Here is a 24,572-nt window from a genome sequence, read left to right as displayed (position 1 = left end):
CATTCATGCTACTCACAAAAATGTCAAGCGCTATTGTTTCAGCAGTTCCTCTTGGAGGAGCCCTTAGAGGGCACCTTTTGAAACAAAAGAAAACTTGTTAATTAAAAAGCTGTGTGTACTGTCCCGTCAACTGACCTTGTGAATGTAATGCAGAGGCAGGGATAGCATCTGGCTAAGTGATTCTTATGCCTCCCCAGTTCAGGGAACAGAAATTACTGGGGCAGTGTGTGCCACTGAAAGAGTGTAAGTCAGTAGATGTTTATTTTCTGGAAGTACCCTTTCCTTGGATTTTACATTGTGTTGGTAAAATTAATATTTAAGATGACTAAGAAGTTTATCTTAACTAAAAGAACGTTCCTTTTGACTAAAAGCTAACAGTCTGCGATTGTTTGACTCCCTACTTTTGACAATACCACGGTAATACCAGGTGTGCTGCTCCTGTGGGCTCTACCAAGAGCCATCTTCCCACATTGTCACATTATTTACCAGTTAATTGTTTCTTCCAATTGTGGTGATCAGCAAGCTGACTTGAGGAGTCCGTCCCTCTTAGGGATGGGTATCTGGCTTTGTTATTATTTAAATGGTTCTTTTTCCTCACCTCTTTCCCCCTCTCCTCCCCCCCTTTTCCCCCTGACACAGTCTGTAGTTTGTATCTCTGCAATCACTTGGCAGGAATGTGGAAGGGTAGATGCTGTTCCAGAGTTCTCACCATGGCTGTGGGCTGAGTTACAGAGTAGTGTAAAGCTACGAGCTGGTTGTTAGCAGTTCGTAAAGCTTTAAAAACATGCTTGAGTCTGAGATGGGGAACTTTTTTTCAGGTCTAAAGATTTGTTCTCTTCAAGTAATTTGGACTTCATTTGGCTTCTGCTAGCCAGAAAACCTGGAGTTTGGTAATTAGTGTTTCAAGACAGTTACAGAAAAATGTGCCGAATTTGCCTCAAACTTTTCATCTGTTAACATACAGTGACCAACCCATGCTTTTTTTACCACATTTCCTGTCTGGATGCTAATGTGCAGGGGAGCAAGGTTTCTGTGTGTATTGTGGACTCTATCTACTTATAGCTGCAGGGTAGAAATACCATAATTAAGTTCATTTTCTTTCAAAAACCAGGAAAAAACACCACCAAAACAAATAAAAAACCCCACTACACGACCCAGATCCTCTGGATTTCTCTGACCTTTCTTTCAAACATAAGTCCACTTGTCCTGAGCTTCAGCACAGGGTTACAGTGACCAGAGACCTCAGTGCTCACTGCGAATGCCTGTGAATCATAAACCCTGTAACAGCTGAGAATTCAGATGTGCAACCTGCTTGGAAGGACAGTCTGTGTGGATCTTCCTCTTTTAGCTTCTTCCTGGTGGGTGAGAAGTCAGCCAGGAGGCCCTGGTTGTTCTGGAGGAGAGGTGACAGAGCTTGTGTTTATTGTGAGCAGGTTGCAGACAAGGAGCTGTGGCTGCTGCATTGAGTACAGAAAGTTGAGAGCCACTTACTGGTGGGATGAAACAGTGGCAGGAGAATGCTTAGTTCTCCCTGTCTTTCTCCTCCTTGCATGAGTGAAGCAGTGCAAAGTAAGAGCATAAACACACAGCAAGGAGGTTCCACTGAGCAGACTTTTCACAAAGGATCTGGGGCGGTTTTGTCCCACTGTTTGGGCATGGAGCTGAGGCTCAGCACATAGCTACTGCAGCACTTCCCAAGTGCTGTGGTCTGTGAGAGTCCTGCTTTGCGTTCATCCCATTTTCTCTGCACCCTGAAAGCAGAGCTGTGTGCTGTAAAAGATGTAATAGAGGCACGACAGCCCTGCTTCAAGGCATCAGTCCCGATAAAGGCTGGGAGGACGTGCCTGGAAATGAACGTGCTGAGGGATCTGTGGGAAGGAGAGGCCTGTGCAGAGTCAGCTCTTTGGCATTGGTCTGCAACTGCTGACATTAAACTGGAAAAATAATAAAGGAGTATGACACAATTTATGTTTCAGCACCCAGTGTAAGTCTTATTTGTAAAAAGAGTCAGATTATTAAACTGGCCACCCCTTGCAGAGTCGGGTGTGTTCATTTGTACTCAACCCTTTTGCTCCTTTGATCACTTGCAGAATCTGACCAAGCTGTATGAGGTTATTACACCTTCAGCAACATGAGTTTGCTTTATGGTGTGTCCATTTTGGCTGGATTGATGTTTTGGGCTTTAGAATTAGAAGACAGGATTTAAAACTGACTTCATTTAGAAACAGTAGGTGTGTGGCACCAATGACTGTCCCCTTTCCTGAAACCATGCTGAAGCTGAAAGATGAGTTCAGGATAAAATGGGTGTGTAACTGTGGGGGAGGGGGGTAAAGGAAGATGGTAGAAAAGAAGCTGGAGGTGTTAGACAAAAGTTTTCTGAATGCCCCAACCTTTTTGTAATCAGAATAGTTGTCTGTGCTGGACAAAACTGATGACTTCATTAAGCTGAATGTGTAGGGCTGAGAATCACAGCTTCTAGGAAAGATTTAATAGTTTGGTGGCTGTTGATGCTGGAAGTTGGGTTTTCTTGTCTTCAGGATGTGACAACTCATACAGAATGCTGTAACAGCCTGATACTCCACCTTAGGCAGTATTGGAAATAAGACTTTATCTCAAAGATCTATGTGAAACTTCTTTTTCTCAGAAATCAAATATTTTTGCTAGCTGAAAAGAGGTGTGAAGAAATGCTTGCTCTCTTCAACATCTGACCTGCCTTTGAAACAGTTGCCTGCCTATATAAACTCACTGAAAAGGAATGTACAGATGATCTCCTTTTCTCAGAATGCCCAGTAGATAAAATTAATAATTTTTAAAAAATGTTTCATAGCACTGCATTCTTTACCTCCTTTTTCCCAGTCACTGTGCTTCTTTGCAGTAATGTATTTTCAAGCAGTATTTGTGAACCTGATGGGGATGTCATTGAAAGCAAGGGCAAGGGTGCTCTATTAAGTCTGCACTGTGCAGGTGTGGCTTTTCAGGAACGTGTGGCTTTGTCTTGCTCCCATGCAAACCACTGCAGGATTGAAATTAATAGAAAGAGAGTGAGGAACACAGCAAATGGTGTTGAAAATCATATGCTACTTAATCAAAGCCTAGGGCTGCCACAGGTGAGACTCTGTTAAGTGTCACTGCTTTGCAATGTGTAGTACTAGCACGTCAAATCCGGCATCTACACACGTCCATCTGCCTAATGCCCCCTTACACCTCTACTGTCCACCCTCAGCCTGTCACTCCAAGGTCTAGCACACCCTGCTTGCATTGGGTTTGCTGCCTTGGAGCTGTTGTGCTTTCTGGGGTGTACGTGGTGGACCTTGGGGATTTCTCAGTAGTCATGGCCCAGCCACAGCTTCTCTGCTGCCAGTGGCCAGCAAGCCTGGCTGAGTGACCACATTTACAGCAGTAGCCTGAAGAGGAAAACAAGCTCTCTCTGGATTTTCTGAACGCACATTTCCCCTGTGTTTCTTTCGCAAGTCCTGGTGCCTTCCCTCTTTGAAAGAGCTACCCTTACTTGTTTACCTCCAGGGTCTGAAGCTCAATTCTTCCCTCTGCCAGCTTGTCAGACAAGCCTTCTCTGCCTGACCAGTCCTTTCCAAGAGCCTTCTCCAGCTGACTGTGTCCATGCCAGTCTACCTATGGCTCCTCGAAGAGGATGTGTCCCCTAGACAAAAGGCAGCGATGTAAGGAAGCAAAAGGCTTTCTATGTCTATGTATGAGGAAGGGCTTTGCTTTCTCAGGGTATGTGTCTGAGTTCACAGCTGTGAGGGGGAGTAGCTGGCAAAGCGTAGGTGAAGTGACATCCTGGGGTGTTATGGTGGCCTCTTACTTCTTGCTCTTACATGAGCACAAGCAGCTTTATAAAGTGAAGGCAGTGTTAATAACTAAACCAGCCTCTCTCAGATTTAAGACTAAGTAGCTGTGCTGAATAAATTAATGAGCAGTACTGAGTATGTTGTGAAGGGAAACAGTTATTTCAATGTGTCGTTAGTGTCTGTGGATGAAAGGGGACTGCAGAATCCTTTGTTACCTGGAACTTCTCAGTCTTTACCTATGAATTGTGTTCCCTGGGGAGCGTCACCTGCTTTGGTCTGCCTGCTGTGCTTTACTGTCCTCCTCCTTTTATTTTTTGTTTGGTAAGTCTACTCTCTGTTTACATTTCCTCCCATGTAACCAAATTATCAGTCTTATAGCGCTGCTGTTGTTTGATCGGGCTTCTCTTGGTACTGCTCTGCTTTCCACTGCAAGTGTAGCACCAGTTCACGAAGTTCAGGAAAGGAAGACCTCAAGAGTTGCTAATTGCTCCTCAAAGGATATAGTAAACTTCAAGTACTGAAAGTTGGAGGAAGTTACATGTTAATGTAAACATTTGCTTGCTCCATACTTCAAAGCTTTTGCCCCATTCTAAGAGAAATTTCAACATAAGGTGGGCTGCCATGCATGAGTGAGAGCAGCAGGCAGAAAGCCAAGGTAGCTGTCGTACAGTGGAGATGGGGTTTGCTCTTGTAGTCTTGTGCTGTTGCAGTTGCAGAGCACAGAGTTTCCCCCACCCTTGTGTGCAATAGCGTCACGTAGTCTGAACATAAGATGCAACAAGCACATAATGTCTTTGTAGAGGGGCTTGGCAAGGAGGAGGAAGGGAGGTTGGTGAAATTGTGGAGCTGGTGTCAGGCAGGGCGGTTCCAGCTGCCTACGTGTTGTGTGTCTCGTCTGCCTGGCCGTGCCAGAGACTGTGTAGAGTCACCAAGGTGTGTTCTTGAAACTGTCCAACAACCCTTGCTTCCTCCCTGTGCACGTTCTTGTGGTATTACTGCGGACAAACCACAGTGTGCAGAGGTGGTGTGAGTGAAGCCACAGGAGCAGTTTTAGCTGACTGGGTTAGATTATGTTTTCAAAAAGCACATGACAGCTTTGCAAAGTCTGTAGTTTGCTTAAGTGGTTTATAGAGTCTGATTTCTTCATCGTAGTTCCAGACTCCAGATGTTGTGTGTGACGACTGTGAGCACTGTGAGATGCCTAGGTGGTCGGAGTTGAAAGTGTGCAGGAGGAAATCAGAGGGTCATTCTTGGGAGCTTTAAAGGAGAGAGGCAGAGGCAAAAAGGCCTTGACAAACACCATGATTTCCCCCTCCTCAATTACCAGTTGCCAAATGGCAGAATCACACTTTCACCGGGAATGATGTTTCCTGGAAAAGTTGGTGAGTGTACTTGTGCTGCTACTGGTAAAAATATACTGGTATTTTACTGGTATTACCAATAAAAACATTGAATAGCTAGAACATTGAAGTTACGCTGACAAAAAAAGGAGAAACCTTCATAGGGGGAGGGAGAAATCTTGGGCATGCCTCTGTCTTAGTGCACTTCCGATTGCAAGCATTTGGGTTGCTGCACTTTGTTCTCTTTTCCTCTTTCCAGTTTCATTAAAACACTCTGACATGTTTTAGTGCTTGGCTGACTTTATTAGGACTGAAATCATGAAGCCTATCACAGCCTAGAAATACAGCCAGGATATCCATATGCAGAAACATCTCTGGGATGTGCTGTTGGAGACTGGGGAATCAGCAGTCAGCTGAAGTTTGCTACTTAATGTATAAAAATCTTGTCAGGGCATTTGGTAGATCCGCTGTTGTGTACTTGCTTTTTGTACAATGGCTTAATAATATGCTCATGATTGATAAGTTTGGGCTGTAGTGTTTTTCTCATTTCCTCATGGTGCTTGTTGAAGGCAGTAACAGATTTTCATGGATTTTTTGGCTGTTGAATCAGGCTTCCCTATGTGCTAATGCTGTTAGTGTCACCTTGTTAGATGGTTTAATGTGTTGGTATAATTCATCTCCAAAAGGAGAGAACTTGGCTCCTTTCCTATGAGAATTAAGGCTTTTCAGTACTTGGAGAATAGAAAGATCATATGGGTGACATTTACGTGGCTGTGTATTCAGCTGCCTTGTGTATTAAAACATTGTATCTCACAGTTCTGATTTTTAGATCTCAGTTGCACAATGCTCACTCATCCTCAGTGTGGATGTGGACTATATTAACAACCATGGCAATGAAAAGAAATTGGCTCATCTGTCCTTAGACTTGCCAGTTGTTAGCATTTAACCCAGGGGAATTTCTTGTCTTATCTTACCTGTTTCTTTCTTCCCTTTGTTTCTACCACCATCTCCTATCCAGGCAAGCTAGTAAGACACTTATTTTAGAGAACCTCTGAGCACTTTCCTTGCTGAAAGCAACAAACAAGATGAGCAAAAACTCTGAGTTTCTTGTTGTCAAGCTGGGGAGGCAATGAGAAATTTTGGCCAGGTGTCCAAGCAGACTGAAATCACTTGAAACTCTTCCAAGATGCAGCTTCTTCTCACCAGTGAAGAAATCCAGATTTTGACACTGAAGGTGTAACCTCAGGGCTGGTAGTTTTTCAGGCAGTAGAAGCCATCTGGTGCTGTTCGTGTACATCCCAGAACACATATGGCTGAAGGATTTTGCCACGTCCTTTAGCAAAAGCCTGTCTTGTGAGCAGCTGGAAGCTATACATAGAAAGGGTGTACCAACTCTCTGATAAAATTATTAGGAGTAGGAAAGCTAATTAATCATTCATTGCCTGTGAATTCTAATTAGAGCAGTATAACTGAGTGCTTTGTGCTTCTAGCAGTCACAGAAACTGAAAATCTTGTATAGCTTTTCAACACTGTGGGGGCAAAGCATAGGATCTGTTTTATAAATAGTGAAGCTATGGACTGAAGGTGGGCTTTTAAGGGATTTTCATTCTTAGCTCAACTTTACTACCATTTCTAAACCTTCAAGCTAAATGCTCTGATTGACAGAAAACTGAGTTACAGAAGCATCCGTCACTTATCATCAAGTTTTGCAAACCGAGAAAACACAAGAGCAGTCCTGGGAAGCAGGCCTGTCACCATTCAGAGATGGGCTATCCTGACAGCATTTTGCCTCATTCTTTACTCCAGTGTGTATTTTATGAAGAGATCTGACAAGGTTAAAACCAAAAAAAGTCAAACCTTAGTATGTCCAAAAAAAAGTCAAACCTTGATATGTGTATTTGTGGTTCTGTGGGTTAAAGTGGACAGAAGAAATGAAAGTTGGAACTCCACCAAATGTGAAGACCTGACTTTTGACCATTGGTGCTGTTTTGAGACAGCTGACAGCTTCAGAAAGAAAAGATTGTGTCAATGTGTACTTCTTGGAACTTGTGGGTTTTTGTTTGTATTTTGAAAGTTTTATGAGGTGTTGAAATACTGTATTGCATAACTCCTTCAGCCCTTCCCTGTTGCTTTCAGGGTTTTGTTCTGCTTAGTTTTGTATATAATTGTGCCTGTTAAGCTCCACTTGACTGGTTTTATTCATCTATTACTGAAGACACTATACTAAATAAACTTCACCCTTTGTGCCCTTCATCTCAGTGCAATATACATCTTTTCTAGGGAATGAATGATGGTGTTGTGATGCTTTGGAAATTAAAATGAATGGATACAAACCACTAAAATGTGTAATATTTTGATGTGAGGAAGGGGTGGGAAGTCAATGAAGTAGTAATTGTCAGATGTTTTTGATAATACTGCCCATCTTAGCTGGGAGAAGGTACATGTGGTTACTTGGCAAGCCTGATAATGAACTGGGACCCTTGTGGGACTGCCTGGACAGCCTGTGCCCCCAGGGGAAGGCTGGCATTATTCCATCTCCAGAAGAAAATGTGTATGAGTGTGTAAAACTTAAACTGTTTGGCATTTACAGGCAAGCTGCTACTGACAGGGTCTTAGGAATGTACTGTGGTGAGGTGGGCCATACATGTACGTTTCTAAAGGCAAAGATCTTCAGCTCCGAGACAGACATGTTTTTTTCTGTCTGTGGTTATCCAGGGTGTCTAGATGAGACTGTTCTCTGTTTCATGGGTGAGCAGTGCAGTCACTGAAGGCTTTCAGTGACACAGGGCAGCCTTTGAAAACAAGTTGATGTTTATTAGTCCCTTGGGATGGCACATAGAGCAAGGTCACGTTTGTGTTGCCAAATTAAACTTAAGATGGAGCCAGTGGGGACTGAAACAACCCTGGATTTCTAAGCCTGTTTTATGTCCTCTCAGTTTCCCATTGTGTGAAGTCCTTGCCGCAGCCTCATACCTCAGGGCACTCTTTCTCTGTTTGCAGTACTGCTGTGGTCAGACTCCTGCCTGCTCCAGCTCCTGATACTGATCTTTGGTCACTGGAATCTTCTGTCACCTTCCCACGGTGCTCCAGTGGTTCAGGGTCAGCTCGTGGTAGTCCTTCCACAGCAAATAAGATGTGTATACTTACTGTGGCAAATACTGCTTTCTCAGGGAAGAGATTAGCTCATTCATGCCTGCAGGTAGCAAAACAGTCTCTATTATGAGTGCCCCAACATCCCATACTGTCCACGTTTGCTTCTTTGTCAGATTTGTGCTGTTCTCTGGAGTGTTGGGCAGTGTGCAGGGACCAGCTTTGAAAGAAGGGCAGGCTGGTGAGTTTATGACCACTTTGAAGAGCTCAGTTGCTCTGGATAAGAGCCAAATCTCAGTGTATGCTGTCAGTAAGATTATAGAGAAATGATGGGTTCATGAGTCAAAGGGTTTTCCTTGGAGGAGTGGATGGCTTCATCCTTCTCTCCTTTTAGTGGTGTAATCTTCTCTAGCAGCAGCTTTTGTTTTAGGCTTCTGGGTCTCAGTACAGAAACACACTTGTCTGAACTTAGGTGGTGTGTCTGGCACATTGCAGCAGGTATTTTTTGCCTTGCTGGATGACTGAGAGGAAGACACCATAGCCACATGTGCTGCTGAGATCCCTTGTCCACTGTTTATCGACCTTGACCAGCCCTTACAGCTGCTGGCTGTTTAGAGCTCACAGATAAAAATAGGTTCCCTAAGTAATATATGCAAACGAACATAAACCAGGCTGCCAAGCAGTGCCATAGTTGGATGCTTAAGGGCCCAAGTGTGGAAGCTGTGTGTATTAATTGAGGACAAAATGTGTTATTAGATGGTAGGGCTAAAGGCTGGTTGGGTAGCAGGCAGGCCTCAAGCTCTCCTGGAAGTTTATGTGCTTATTACTTGTAAACTGCACCTCAAGTGAAGCACATGTTCAGGTGGCATTTTCATCTGCTAGAATACATATTTAAATAGTTGTCACCTTTTTCTTCCATAACACCCATTACGGATTTTTCTCCTGCTCATTTTCTGACTCCCAGACTTATAAGGCAAGCCCTCCTGAAGGGGGTGCCTTCCTCCTACATTTATTTAAGACATGTAGGTTGATTGGTGTGCAGATCTTGGTGCTAGGTGTGTGAATGATTTCTGGGTGCCCTTGATGTGGGGTATCATTTTCATAGAATGGCATGTAACTACTCTTTTGTTTCATGTCACAGGGAAGTGGGACTTCAGTAAAATTGATCCCTGCATTGTAGCTTACAGGGTGAAATCTTTTTTCCTCCAGCTGGAATATTTGTATTTATTCAGGGAAGAATAATGAAAAGCAACTTTGCTTCTATCTGGTGTGCAGAGAGTTTTTTCATCAGTTGTGTAATATTTCCATTTGTAAAAACTCTGTGTAATGAATAAGATCTGGTTATAGATATTGTAACAGTAGTTGTCAAACCTGCTTCAGTTGCCTAATGTGATGTAATGATGAGAAGTCAATTGTGGGTATCTCCCAGAGGACTGAGTGATGATTTTTTTCTTTTTTATCTTTTATACCTCCATTAAGGCCTTCTTGCTTTGCTTCCTTTTTATGGGACTTTTTTAATGAGTGTTTGACAGTGGTAGTAATAGGTTGATGGATTCAAACCTGTTCCAAGATTAGCACGTGGGATGTTGTAACACACACATCAAGCAGTAAAGCAGGGTGTGGTGTATGGGTTGTGAATGACATCCAGCTTTGTGGATGACTTGTCTTCATTGGACGTGAGAGCTGTGGAAGGTCAAATATGTTTTACAGGGTCTGCTGACTTCTTGGTCTTGGCTGATCCCTGAATCAACACCAAGAGAGAAAACCTCAAATCTGGGAAGTCTGCTTGTTCTTAAATAACCTGATAGGTGGTTCCCTGTGTCTGAGACTGGCTGGGTATAGTCTGTCATTGTGCTTAGGGGCATGTACCTGCCTGCCTTCTATGACTTGCAGACCAGGCTTTCCGAAGAGCTCAGCAGTGACACATTTTCAGTAAATCTGGTGCTTTTTCTCCTGTAGGAACTCTTTTAAAACTAAATTGTATATCAGTGCACTCATTTGAATGGCTCTGCATACAGATTTGCACAGATCTCATGTCTGTGTGTTACTGTGAGATGTCTGAGAGATGAATCCTGTGACCACAGAGGTTTTTTTTGTTTCCCTCAGAGCAAATTGGAGCCCTGGCTGGGCAGCACATTGTGCACGTGGCCTGTGGGGAGTCTCACAGTGTGGCACTCAGCGACCAGGGCCAGCTCTTCTCCTGGGGTGCTGGCAGCGATGGACAGCTGGGACTCACCACTATGGAAGATGCAGTGATGGTACCAAGGTAAACATTTAACAGGTTCAGCTTAAGGAAGCTCCTTGAAGGTGATACATCAAGGATTGCTCACCTTCCAGCCTGGCACTGATGAGAGGGTCACTTTCTCTCGGTGGGGCAGTAATAGTGCACTTCTCATGTAGGGTTGTAAGGGTGATTCCTTCTCCTTTTCAGTACTGTTCTGGTGCTTCCTGAGCCCCCCAGGACTCGGAACAGTCCTCAGGAGGTTTGGGGTAGGACAGACCTTCTGCGTGTGGGTGGTTGAGGCATGAAAAAGAAAATTGGAGTGTGCTTGGCTTCCACAATGAAAAATGCCATAATATTCTGTACAGAGCATGGAGGTGCCTGAGGGAGGACTCAAAAACAGAAATGCTGTGAGACTCGTCTCTCTTTCAGTCCCTAGGATGATAGGAGAGACATTTCAAGAACAGGGAAATAAATTATATGGCTGAATGAAATGGGACTTCAGCTCTGAAACTACTTTTCAGTTTCACCTCTTAGCAGCAAAGCTACTGCACCATCCTGCTGCAATTCTGAATAGTGAGTGTTTCTCAGAAACTTTAGGATAGTGACCAGTTTTATTAACTTATTTAATGTCTCTTACCTGTGTCAGAGAACTAATAGGCTTAAGTGCAAGGACCTATAGAAATGGTGGTAGGGGCAGAGGCCAGTGGCAGACACCAAGATTCCTCCATCCAAAGCAGTTCACAGTTCTTACCTTACCACCAATGGTCCCTTTGCACTTCATGTTGTTTTATCATACTGTGTTAACAGCAAATGTAGCCTGTCATTTGGTCTGCCACTGCAGATCCAGTGCAGAGCAGAACTTTGGGACATCTCTCTAGGATGGCTGTCATTGTTGAAACAGTATTTAAAGGAAGAGTTTCAATTACAGAAGATTAATGTTTGAGCTGAAGGGCTCTGTGGGAAGACAGTCCTTAGCTTGCACATGGTTCCGATATAACTAGAGAGATACAGGCTCACATGTCAATGTGATAGTGCCATTTTAAAAATTACATTTTTGTGAAATAACTTGAACCTTTGACATGCTATTCTCTGTACAAAGCACTGAAGAGGTTTTGGTGTTGTAACTCATAGGAACTGCTAGGCCTCCGACAACATGAAAAATGTCAGTGCCTGAAAAAGAATAGTGAGAGAGACACCAAAAAACAGCTATTTCCACCATTTCCAGATGGTTGGATTCAGTGTTACAGTAGGAAATGTAGCTGAGTTAGTAGTCAGGTGTCTCAAGGTCTCCACAGATTTGCATCTATTATGTATGGATCTGTATCACCTTCAAGACTGTGTTCTTCAGTCTCAAAACCGTAGGTTGTGTGTATGTATAAAACAAATATCTGGGTGGAAATCATAGTTTTTATCTAAGGTGATACTGTTGTGGACACTTATTCTAAAATAGTGTCGTCATCTTCAGGTTGATAAAGAAATTGAACCAACAGACGATACTGCAGGTTTCCTGTGGGAATTGGCATTGCCTGGCTCTGGCAGCAGGTACTGTAGCATTCACTATTAATTACCAAAATTTGTGCTGTTATTTTGCACAGTGTCCAAGACTGCATGTTTCTGCAAATAAATCAAGGACATCCCATACCCTGACTGCTTTCAGGCCACATGGGATGTTATAAAATGGATCAGGTACCATGAATATGGAGGAAAAGCATTGCCAGTACTGTCAAAAAAGAAAGCATTACACACAGACCACCCACTGTCTCAGGGGTGAATAATGGCAGGAGCATTTAAAAGCTTTCGATCTTGATATAGAAAAATGTGTGTAATTTATGTCTTTGTGTTGAAATTATCTTTGGCTATTACTCTTCTGTGTGCAGCATGTGGACTGTTCTTTGTTGCACTGTTTAAATTACAGCAGTTGTGTGTTGTATTTTGCACTTAGTTGCTTGTCTGTTTATTTATCTGGTGGCTTCAGGCTGTGCTTTTATTTGAGCAAATAATGTCTTGCTTGATTTTATTTTATTTCTTTTTTATCATGAGGCTTGGGTGGGAGCAAAGCCTCCAGCACTGTTTCTTGTTCATTTTGACAAACTTGCTTTTCTGTTGACTAGCTTTTACTCACCATTCTATTTCTTTCTTTGTTTTAGATGGCCAGTTCTTTACATGGGGCCAGAACCACTATGGTCAGCTGGGCTTGGGCAAAGAATGTCCCTCCCAGGCCAGTCCACAACGTGTCAAGTCTCTTGATGGGATTCCTTTGGCTCAGGTTGCTGCAGGTGGAGCCCACAGTTTTGCCCTTTCTCTCTCAGGAGCTGTGTTTGGCTGGGGGAAGAACAGCTCAGGACAGCTGGGACTGAGTGATGAACGAGGTATGAAAATTATGCTCCCAGGTGAAAGAAGGATAGACTACTGTGGCCTAGGGTTTCCTTTTGCATTGACAGTGTATTTTTAGTGAGTGGATATGTAATGCTCAACAACTCCTCTTGGGATGAGACAGCCGAGAAACAGTCTCTGTCTCTACTAAGGCTTTTCATAATTTGTAGGAACAGAAACACATTTTTTTCCCCTTCTGGGGAAGCGAAGGAGGGTCAAAAAGAAAGGTCTTTCAAGTGTGAGTGTCAGCATGCAGTCATCAAAGAAAGGGCTCATATTCTTTCTCCCTCCTCTCAAAAATGCTTTGTCCATATTTTGTTTAAAGTTGGTGGGGAGCAAAGGCTCTCACTGAAGAACAGCAGGCTGAAGCCATCCTCTTGTTTGCCAACGTAATTTTTGACTGGTGAGCGTTTGTATGCAAAGAAATGATGGCAACGCAGAATATCTCCACGTTGTAAAATGCTCTCTAGTTTATTTGTTGCACAATTTCCCAGACACATACTACAATGGCATTTTTTTCGGGTGCCCATGTTCAGTGGAGCCTAGCCATCAACAAACTCAAAGATAGGTTTATAAATGAGGCTGAAGAGCAGATATGACATTACCACTACTCTGAAAAGCCCAGATCTCCTGTGCTTGTTGTTCACACATTCTTAACTTTTTGCAATAAAACAAATGAATGGGAGATTTTCTTCGAAGCTTCAAATCAACCTCTTTTTCATTTTCTGCGTAGTTGCTGAATAGCTTTAAGCTCTGCATAGTTGCTGAGTGTTGATCTGGTACCTAGCATGCACAGATAACTTATTTTGCATAAGTGAGTACACAAGATGTATGTATTTGTAATTATGTTACATAATGCAGTAGCATATAAACACTGTATGTTGCAAGGGCAAAGGGTTACCTCACATTTTGTGTATCTGTAATGAAAGGAAGCATTTTGACAACCCACCTTACCAACTGAAACATGTTTAAAGCAATTACTCAAAAAACAGCCTATAGTTTAGCAAAGGAGGTTAATATGTTGTATGTATGCATGTTTTTGTCTTGCTTCACACTTTTAGGAGTACGAAACACACTTGTAAAACTTGTAACATATTTTATCTTCTCTCAGAAATGCTACAGGTCTGTTGTCTTGTACTGTATGTAAACTAGAGGTGATCTAATATAAGAGCAGCAGTGTTTTTTCCACGTAGATTGCCAGGCAATTCCTTCTAATTTCAACAGAGCTGCAGGTTACATATGAGAGGCTTGCTTTGACATGGGGCTAATCTTAAATGCACAGAATAGGCATCTGCTCACAGGGTGTTGCTGGCCAGGGATCATACTCTGTTTACCCTTGAGTGCGTGGCACTGTAGTAAATATGTGATATTTATAGTAAGTGGATCACGGTAAGACAGTGTGAATTATACTTGGTGAACGTGAATAGTGAAGTCTACAAACATGGGGATTCTGCAACACTTGTTATTTAAACAATTATGCTGTAGAGGTAGGTGTCCTTCCTGTCAAAAGAAAGATCAGAGTGGTAAAATATAGAAAAAAGTAAATGAAATCTGCTCTCAATTCTAAATCCATGGAAATGTGACCATTTTCCTTTCACTACCCAGAAGAAAAGCACCTTATAACTCCTTAGGTGAGAATCTTAAATAGTGGGCAACTTCTATAGGTAGAAACCTGAGTTTTTGTTGGTATAAAGTAAACAGCTGCTCCCCTTATTATGTAACTGTTTTGGGGTGCCTACTGCTCCTTGAAATGCTTAGCTTTTATTTTTACATCAGTAAAACCTTGCTTACTGTGTTCATCCCTGGGAGACACACTTATAATGAGTAGGAATGTCAGAGAGAAGGAGAAGAGCATCACTTAATGGTTGGCAGTGATTAGCCTTTGCAAGTAGGAGGATCTGCTTAGAGGATGACAACAGAAGGAAGGCTGGGTATTTAAATGCACATTGAGATTCAGCTTGTGGTGTGTGTTGCACAAGTGTCTCCCGCGTGTCAGGGTTGTTCTATATGGAAAAGGTCTAAGCAAGGTTTTGGAAACAAATGCTTGCAGTCATCACTGAGGAGTCTAAAATGGGGCATGAAGCTGAAGGTGGATGTAGCTAGGCTGCGCTCATCATATCTCCACATGGCAAGTGCATGTTGAGTTTATACAAGATTCTCAACATTTTTATTCTTGCTCTGGACAATTTTGTTCGAGTCAGTCAAGTCTTGTAACAATTGGAGAGGAAAAGTGACAGTGAAGTACTTAAGGACATGGTTTAAACCATTGTTTAAGCTTCCCTTGTGCTCATAGACCAAGTCTGAAAGTCAGACTGCCAGTGGTTTTCTCAGACATGTAGGTTTGTGTTTATGAAACAGCTTCTTTATTTTGTCTTCAATGCAGACCGAGAATCCCCTTGCCATGTGAAGCTGTTGCGATCTCAGAAGGTTGTTTACATCAGCTGTGGAGAGGAACACACAGCAGTCCTGACAAAGGTAAAGATGCTAACTTGGGAACCCTGGCTGCTGTCTTACCTGCCTGGTGGTTTCACAGTAGTTTCTTGAGTAATGGTAGAAAAGAACAGATTGACTTACTGTATTCCTTCTGACTCCAGTAAAAGAAACTAAGTGGAAAGTATAGCCTAATTATTTGTTCTGAGATTTATTGCCAACATGATCCTTTGCTGGTTTTGAAGATGAAGATGTTAATAAACTGTGGCAATGAATAGCAGAACTCAGGTGAATTGCTTAAAGAAATTAGCTTTGAGCAAAAAAAAATTAACATGCACATCCAAAGGGGTGAAAATAGCATTTTGTTGGAAAATAGTGTGATAGTGTGCATTGGAGTAAGATGAAAGCCAAAACGAATGAGTGTTTAAATGAAACAGTCACTCTCAGCATTTACAAGAGGTTTACAATTCCAAACCTGCTACTTCTGAGTGGTGTATAGCTCTGTGAACAGAGGAGAGAGCTAGAATTTGAAAGATAACGTCTCAGTTCTTGCCTTGCCTCTGCCACTTTGTAGCTGTTGCTTCCTGTTTTGGTACCTCAGTGTCTTCCACTGTAAAATGAATTTAATAGCTGACTTTGGGATCCCTGTGGGAACAACACCATTGTAGAAGATCAGTTCTGCAGAAGCTCATGTTCAAAGAAAAAAGTCACGGTGTTTTTGATCAGCAGCTGACAGAGATGTGTGTAAAGTATTGGCTGCTCAGAAATGTTTAAACCCTGCTGGGATTTCAGATTCATCTGGTGATGGTGGAGGGAAGCTTCTGTAATTTAGACATACCTAAAGATAATTCCGTTCATTTCTGATGGGTGGCAAGGTAGCTTATTTGGAAGCTGCATTAGCAGATCCCAAATTTCTCTTCTGAATCCTTTGGAAATCCCCAGCAATCTCTGCCTAAGCTTGGGCTCATACTGAAACTGGAGTCAGATACTGCTGGGTTATGGGTCCCTAAATGGAGACTATGCTGTTTGATTTGCTAACAGAGTGGAGGGGTGTTCACGTTCGGTGCAGGTTCCTGTGGGCAACTGGGACATGACTCCATGAATGATGAAGTGAACCCCCGAAGAGTTCTTGAGCTAATGGGCAGTGAAGTATCCCAGATTGCTTGTGGCAGGTAAGTCCTCTGTGCAGTCAGAAATTTTCTCTGGTGGAGATTAATGCTGATACTGAGTCATGTAGATAGGGGGGATAGTCTTGCTTCTGCATTCTCTGTGTCAAAACTAAATTAATTAAATTTTACTTTCCATGAGAATTTTAAGGCCCTCTAAAGGAGACTGGTTTTTAGTTGGGGTTGAACCCTGTGCTGTTACCTGTAAAAGATACTTTTCCATCTTAATAATTCAGCAAGAGTTCAAAGCAGTGGCCCATTTGGTCACAAGTTTCCAGCCCCTTTTATGAAAAGTGAGTTAGTAATGCTAGTGGTGTGTTTTTGGCTTTTGATTTGTACAGGCTTAGCAAATGGCTAAGCTAATACTGTGAGCCTGATACCAACACAGTGCTGGCACAAGCTGCTCTTTGTCATTTCCACCTAAAGAGCTCCATCCCATAAACTGGTGCCATCAGGTGGCAAAAACTGAGCATTGGTGCTCGTGTAAAGATGCTGCTTGGCAACAGCGCCTGGCCTAGGGGAACTGAGAGTAAGTTTTAGGCTGCCTTTGTTTTGTTGGTTTGATTTTATTACTTTTTCTTTTTTGTTTTTGTTTGTTTGGCTTTTGTTGGTTGTTTGTTTGTTTGGTTTTAGTGATTTTTTTCCTCTTAGTGTGCGTTTTCTTTTTATTATTAAACAAGGCTCAAACTTTGTACCCATCTCTTACAGACATCACACTTTAGCCTTTGTGCCTTCTTCAGGAATGATCTATGCATTTGGCTGTGGAACAAGAGGCCAGCTGGGAACGGGGCACACTTGCAATGTTAAGTGCCCCTCTCCTGTCAAGGGTCACTGGGCAGCTCATAATGGGCAACTCTCAGGGAAACCTGGTATGTAGTATGACAATTTGGACATAAATAATTTCATTTCACCCATGGCTGTCTAAAGACATCTTAACATTGTTCCGTGAAATTTCTGGAAATAGCAAAAGAATCCCCAAATGCACTATGGAAATTACTGGGTGACCTTTTGCTCTCCCTTTCTCTTTTTATGGCAGAGTTCAGCATTTGGCAATCTTGAGACTTCAGAAATTGTACTAATAGTGAGTTCTGAAGGCTTTGTTCTCTCTTTAAAGTCCCTACTGCATTTTAAAAATGACAACTTTTCCTTCCTGCCAGACCCTGTGTACTTCTCAAGAAAGTGCTACAGTGCTTGAGTTCCAGCTGATTTCAGTCTGGCCTTCAAAGGACCCAGGTGCTCCTTGTAGTTGTACAGGCAGTGCAAATGTGGGGAAGAAAGCACAGTAGGGACTTGCATTCGTCAACCTCTAACACATCTGTGTCTTTCTTCAACAGACGCCTGTAAATATCACATTGTTAAACATATCTTCTCTGGAGGAGACCAAACATTTGTGCTTTGCTCCAAATATGAGGTAAAACAAATGAAATATCTTTTCAAGTCTGCTCCTCTGTGCCAGCCTTCACAAGGCATCTTTTGTTTTTACTAGAATCTTTTGAAATTGAAGTGTTACTTTGGAGTCCATTCTGCCATACAAACTCTGCCAGCTATGACAGTTTTACAGCTCTTGAGGAGTGGCTGAAAGTTGCCTTCCTTTTAGAGGCACATCCAAGCCATTGGGATGATCCTGATTTCACTTTGATCAGCAGGGAGGGGATTCCAATCTTTGCATATTGGAAGCAAAGGGCTGCTTTCCACCTATGGCATTGGGGTCTGCATGATTAGTGTGTAGGGCCATGAACCACATACACTGGGATTTTGTCAAGCTATGTGGGATAGAGGGCTCAGTGCTAATTTGGTTTTTCAGCTTTTGTCTTCTTTTTTCTTTCAGTAAGTGTTTGACATACACTTTTGAGTAATGGAAATAGTTCTAGAATTAATGTGGTAAGCCTGTAGTTATATAGGGCAGTATTTAAGAGGGAAATGTTTTTTTTTTATTTTCCTCTTTTTAAAATATATTTGATGATGGTTTTTTTCCATACCTCTTCATGCCTTCCCTTTTGGACTTCTTTGTAATGCCACAAGTTCCTAACCAAACCTTTTCAGAGACCACACTAAGGAAGCTATCAGTTATATATTAAAACAGAGATTATGGATAGGTAGGAATTGTTTTACAAGCCTTGTCTTTGCTGAAATCTGTATCTTCTCACAGAATTCCTTGCCTGCTGATGATTTCCGGACCATAAATGAAACACGTTACACCTGTTTAATAAATGATGAAACTATAGATGTCTGGAGGCAAAAGCTTTTAGAAAAGAACAGTTCTAATTCTGTCAAGTAGGTATTGTGGCACTGGACAAGCCTTTTGTTGAAAGTTCTATAGAAATAATTTTGTTGGCTTCCGTGCCATGCTTTCACTTGAAATTTAGCAACCTTTTCAAGTGTGGTTCTTGGTCATTTCCAAGGGGAGGACAGTTGCCAGTCACAAAGCTGCCAGGTGAGAACTTCCGAGCAAAACCAGAGGAACTTGAGGCTGCCTCAACATTGCAAATGGTGGGTGGGAAATGGATTCTAAAGTTGTCTTTCATTGTGTGCTTAGAGTTCATGAAAAGCAGCAAGAACTTGTGAACAGACTGATTAAGTTCCTTCCCAAGTGTGCTTGCCATGAGAAGGGCAGCGTAGATGGAAAAGAGGCACTGCTAACACTCCTTTCAAAGAGGGACATTACATGATCCTGAATGAACTTCTTGCCCTCTGTGCCTCTGAAGGGATGACCCTGACATTGTTTCCCATAGAAGGAAGGGAAGAGAGCTGAAGAGATTTGCTGGGACATCCACTCTTAACCTGTATCTCTGTTTTCTTTTGTCTTCTTGCTGCAAACAGTAGTGTTGTTCAGATACTGTCCTCAGCTGCATGCTGGAATGGAAGCTTCTTGGAGAAGAAGTAAGTGGCAAACTTCCAGAAGTGTGGCTTTCCCTTGAGGCAGACTGGATTCCCTTTACTTCACTCACTGCTGCAGTGGGATTTGATTTTTTTTATCAGATGGGAGACAGGGGCAGAGAGTGTCCCCTAAAGAGGTGACTGGTCAGACCTGGGTAAGGAAGGCAAATGGTCTAAGAAAGTGCATGGTGAGTGTACTATAAGGCACAGATTTCTTGGAGTTGTCACAACTGTAATTTTTCCTTACAAAGTGAGTATCATCATCTTTAAAAGAGAGGGATAGGAATATGACATTAAAGGAAATGAGTTATGCCAGGTATTTGAATAGTCTCTTACCCAGCTGAGTTAACTGGTGGGGGCTGGTGCATGTGGAAGGACACTTCAGCACAGGCTGCTCTTGAAAATACACCTGGGGCAGCATGGAATCACTTTTCTTCTAGGTGACATCCTGCTTAAAAAAGGAGGTATTTCAAATGGGTGTAACCAACAATAGGTGGTGACAAGGATGTGGTATACATAGCTGAGTGAAAGGCTGTGGGTTGGGAAGGCTTGTGTTGGCTGTGTCTGTAAATACCGATGAGGTAACAGCGTAAGATGGGGAGGAGGAGAAATTTTTATGATGATGTGATGAATAAATGACCTGTAACTAGATGAAGAAAAACTCAGTTACTCTGAGTAATCTTTGCATAATATATTCCAAGAGCAACTTAAAAAGAAAACAATTTACTCATTCTTGTGTTTTTCTGCTTGCCCAATGGTTTCTACTCCTAGAGTTGTGACAAGATAGCATGTTATTGCATCAGAAGAGTTGCTCATGTTGGTTTAAAACACTCACTGAGGTGACTCAATCCAAGTTGTTGAGTCACTTTGAAGTCTCACGTCTCCTTTGAATGTGGAAATGAGTGGAGTTTATGACTTCATCACCTCAATGCAGTTGTTCTTCCACTTTAGCGATGTCCTAGCAAGTGCAGGACTTAACTTTTACAGAAAATATTTGGCCAAATTAATGATAAATTCTGAAACCTCACTGAAGCGAGGCTGTATTTAACTGTACCTTTATATGTGAAGTCTTACCTCACAGTGCACTTGATAGAAATACCCCAGTATATCCCTCTGGTATCCTAACGCCATATAGGCCCGTTTGCAATACAGGATTGTGGTGCACAGGATTAGATGGAAGAGCAGCTTCTCTGTGGCAGTGTGACTGAACCTGCCTCAGTACTGCTTTTGCACAGCACAGCCTGAAGTGCTCTGTACCACAGTGTGTCTCTGGGGAGCTATTTCCAGCCTGGTGCCTGTGCTGTGATGGAAACAGCCATTCTACTACAGCAGGATGTGTTTAGCTTGTCATTTTGTTATAGTCACACCATCAAACTGACAAATGCATCCCCTTTTTATTAGCTACCTTTTCCTTCAGAGTGTCTAATACAGTGCTGTCTTGAATGAGTAGTGGCAGACTTGAGAAATCCTTGAGGTCAATGGAATTGTAACAATGACCTTTTTATACTAGCAACTGCAAGGGTTTATGTGCAGCTGTACTGCAGACAGCAGTGGGGAAAGCCTCTGCTGTAGATGCTGATCACGCTCTTGATGCTCAGCTGAGTAACTCACCTGCTGGACTGGACATTTGGTGTTGCCAAGGCTGGCTGTTGGACTGCTGTCTTCCAAAGCTTGCCTTCACTATCCCTCTTACACAAGTAGCCTGAGAAATTAAAGCCTTTCAAGCACAGCAGAAAGGACAGCATGTTTGCTACAACTAAAGACCATGCAAAGGCTGTTCTCAACTCTGTTGTGTTTTGATTGTGGTTGTTTAGTTTTAGAAAGTTTTGAGAGAGGAATTGCCAAAAAAGTTACTACTCTGAATATCTCCATGTTTTCTTTTGAAAACCCTCATCTGATGTCCTCTTGTATGACAGTTCCTTTTCTTACTGACTATGATGGAGCAGATTTAGGTGTGACAGTTGTGTATGAACACAACACAGAGGACCCTGGTACATATGATAGGTATCAGGTAGGTTTTTTTAAACAGTCCAGCCTGTCTAGGTGGGCTCTTAAGTCAGTGAAGGAGTCCTGGGGAAACCAAAGACTTTGATAAAGTGTTTCTCTGCAAGAATCCCAGCCCTAACCAAGGCCCAGAGGAATTTAGAAGGGAGAGTTGTTTTTACCAAGAAGACTCCAACTTCTGCCTAGTTTCTGGTCTTACGAATTCCCTAGAGGTCATTTGTCCGTTGCTTGCTGTCAGGCCACGTCAGTATGTGGGTAATGGTGTCTCTTCCTTAAACTTACGCCTGTCTGTCTGTGATTTCTTTTTTAAAGAATCGATGAACATTTTAAAACCAGTCCAAAGATCCCAGGGATTGATCTGAACTCTACCAGAGTGCTGTTTGAGAAGCTGATGAACTCTCAGCACTCCATTCTCCTAGACCAGGTAATGCACTTCTGGGGTTTTGGGTATTCAGAGGGGAAATTAAAGCTTTATCCCTCTCTAACATGCAAGTACCAGCAGCATTTTTGGGGAAGAGTTGTATTGCAAATCTAAAGGCCAGACACTTCATGGTATCAGTGGATACTTCTCCATTGACCTGGGCTGATTTTGACCTTCTCAGAACATGTCTCTAAGACTTGTTTTGAAATGACACTTAATACTTGAATGTCTGTTGAAATTAATTCTGTGTATGTTATACTTGTAAATAATTACTATGTATCTATCAGGAGTTGAGTACTTTATGGTTGCATAATTTATTCTAAGTCAGAGAATTTCTTTCAGAAGTGCAGAGCTGTGGGATAAAAGCGTATATGTTCCCCTTGCCACTTTTAGCTATAATATTTATAGCTTTGGGTTTTTTCACTCTGGGTTTGACTTTTAAAACAGAGTTTGACCATTTCATCAGTTCTTAACCATCATCTACATTGTAGGTGCTCTATCACCCAGAATAAGTTGTCTTTTTTGTTTTGTTTTCCTCTAGATACTCAAGAGCTTTGAAAGCTTTTTGATTCCTCAGCTGTCCAGCTCACCACCAGATGTGGAGGCAATGAGGATCTATCTGATTCTCCCTGAATTCCCACCCTTCCAAGACTCCAAGTATTATATCTCTCTAACACTTCCTCTAGCAATGGCTATTCTGCGTCTAGATACCAACCCCAGCAAAGTTCTTGGTAAGAGTCTGTCATTTAGGATCCATGTTGCTCTCAACATCCAACTGGGACACAAAGTATTGCCTTTAGGATTTTTCAGTCACCAGTTTGTGTTGGGTCTACTGTTACAGTGGCAGCAGTTGGGTATAATTTGTGATAGGTGTTGTTATGAAGCAGTCTCCTCTAAAAAGCAGCTGGGAAACAAAATGACTCTAGGAATCCTCCCCCCAAAAACCTCTGTTCCCATGTAAGAGAATTAGGATTTGAATTTTAAACATGAACTCTGAGGAAATTAAGAATGTGTCATGCAGGTAAGAGATGGGAAGTTAGTTACAATAATGTCAAGCATATAAAATTTATGGTGGTGTGGATGATAAATGAGAAAAAAAAATCAGGTTTAAGAATTGTTTTAATTTAGAAGTAAAATATTGTTTCAAAGAACACTTACTAGAGGGGTTAATCTAATTTACCTTCTCTAGTTCACCTATATTCAGAGGCTCAATTCCAGATAAGTTTGCATGCCTCTCTGGGAATATAGATTTTTATGTATCATGAAGATTAAATGATCTTATTTTCTTAAACTTAATCAGATGTTGTTCACTTTAGAATATTCTTTCTGTATAAGGTAAATAAAATAATATGCTAAATATAGCATTAAGTTATTTTGTCCTTTATAAGATGTGGGATACACATCTTGGTGTGTTGATGGTCTGTGATCAAGCTGAACAGTAAACTCTTCTTCCACTTCTGAGTCTTTTAATTTCTCATATTTTTTCCTGAGCTTATTTTGAGCCAAGCAGAACATATGCTGCTTAATGATTGTTACTTATGTTTGTTGAACTATTACTGTTCCTGTTAGCTTACTCTGTTTCTTAAGACTGTCTTGTACTAAATCTCATCATGTAAAATACTTGTGATGCATTGAGACCTCCAGAAGCATCACTCCAGTAAAGTTATTTTGAGGTTTAGTGATATTTTTCTTTTATTTTTCTTTTTTTTAGTTCAGAGAGGCTTTGGATCCAAGTTTCCTCCTCTACCCAGAGTGGTCCTTGTGATGTTTAGCTTACAGAAATGTAGAGGATTCTCGTATTTTGCCTGTCAGAATCTATTGTTGTGTTGACACTTGGGAGGATAAACTGGTGTTTGTTTCTAACAGTTGACATGATGGTGTCCTGGGCTCCAGCTTCTACTTTGCAGGTGGATTGGTTCTAGCAAAGAAGCTGATAGTCAGGGTCCCTTCAGAGGAGAGTTAAGAGTTACCTGTCCTTGGCAAGAAAGAAATCAGCCTCTCTAGAGAAGGTTAGACCTTTAGTGCAGATGTGCCAGGAGACACACTCTAACAACTGCTAGAAAAGTATGTGGTACTGCAGAGAATTGCCCAGGCAACTCTTATCGCTCCTGAGAGACACCTGTTTGCCCACCAGATCACGGTATCTTGAATACCAGATACTTGAATTAAAGGTTGAAAACCCTCAAATTCAGGCTCTTGCACTGATCAGGGATTGGGCTTGGTAATGACAAGGGTGGTTGTATGAGAGTGGAAAGGGAAGAGCTTTTCAGTTTCGGATATTTAGATGACTCTGCCTCACTTTCCTGCTGCTACAGCTAGGGCAGAAATGAGGAAGTTTTTTGAAAGAGTCTTCAGGTGTATTCCCATATTTTCAGCTATAACTTCTTATTTAGGGGTTACTCTGACCTTTAATTCAGGTTTATATTGATGTCCTCTGCTTTCCAGATAACTGGTGGTCTCAAGTGTGCCCAAGATATTTCCTCAGGCTAGTGGACCTGTATAAAGGTGCAGTGGTTTACCTCCTCAGTGGAAGGAAGACGCTGTTGATTCCAGTCCTGTTCAGCAGCTACATTACAGCTGCTCTCAGACTCCTGGAGAAACTCCACAAGGTAAGGGGAAAGCCTGGGCATGTGTTGGCTCAAGATGATTCAGTCTTGTCTGCCCTTTGCCAGTTGTCAGGGGCACAGTGGTCATGGACTCTGGCTTGTAAGCTGTGTCACTGTCCACCAAGATACCACTTAGGAAAGATAGTAGTGATTTTCCTTAATCCAAAGTGCTTGAAGATTGCTTAGGCCTGTCTCAAACACTAGAAATATAAAGAGTGCTGCTGCTGAGCCA

At 42.1% G+C, this 24,572-nt stretch overlaps 1 protein-coding gene across 4 annotated transcripts in view; it reads left to right on the top strand.

The window, feature by feature from the left end:
• HERC3 (HECT and RLD domain containing E3 ubiquitin protein ligase 3) overlaps window positions 1-24,572 on the top strand; it is a 48,612-nt gene that overhangs the window by 7,818 nt on the left and 16,222 nt on the right. For 3 of the 4 annotated variants that reach the window (XR_003537710.1, XR_003537711.1, XM_027706555.1), the window contains exons 3-14: window positions 10,346-10,505; window positions 11,929-12,005; window positions 12,611-12,832; window positions 15,220-15,311; window positions 16,308-16,438; window positions 17,141-17,301; window positions 17,767-17,843; window positions 18,582-18,706; window positions 19,253-19,312; window positions 21,626-21,737; window positions 22,276-22,465; window positions 24,180-24,343. Coding sequence is in view for 1 of the 4 variants with exons in the window: in XM_027706555.1 (XP_027562356.1) it covers window positions 10,346-10,505; window positions 11,929-12,005; window positions 12,611-12,832; window positions 15,220-15,311; window positions 16,308-16,438; window positions 17,141-17,301; window positions 17,767-17,843; window positions 18,582-18,706; window positions 19,253-19,312; window positions 21,626-21,737; window positions 22,276-22,465; window positions 24,180-24,343 (1,571 nt within the window). In the remaining 3 variants the exon portion in view is untranslated. Of the gene's footprint in view, window positions 1-10,345; window positions 10,506-11,928; window positions 12,006-12,610; window positions 12,833-15,219; window positions 15,312-16,307; window positions 16,439-17,140; window positions 17,302-17,766; window positions 17,844-18,581; window positions 18,707-19,252; window positions 19,313-21,625; window positions 21,738-22,275; window positions 22,466-24,179; window positions 24,344-24,572 lie in introns of those variants that run through there. The other variant, XR_003537712.1, reaches the window with a different exon arrangement.

This window comes from Neopelma chrysocephalum, unplaced genomic scaffold (genome assembly GCF_003984885.1).
Source record: "Neopelma chrysocephalum unplaced genomic scaffold, ASM398488v2 Primary Assembly neopelma1_382, whole genome shotgun sequence".
Taxonomy (NCBI): domain Eukaryota; kingdom Metazoa; phylum Chordata; class Aves; order Passeriformes; family Pipridae; genus Neopelma; species Neopelma chrysocephalum.
The sequence above is the reverse complement of the archived record's forward strand: the minus strand, read 5'-3'. Positions and strand labels throughout refer to the sequence as shown.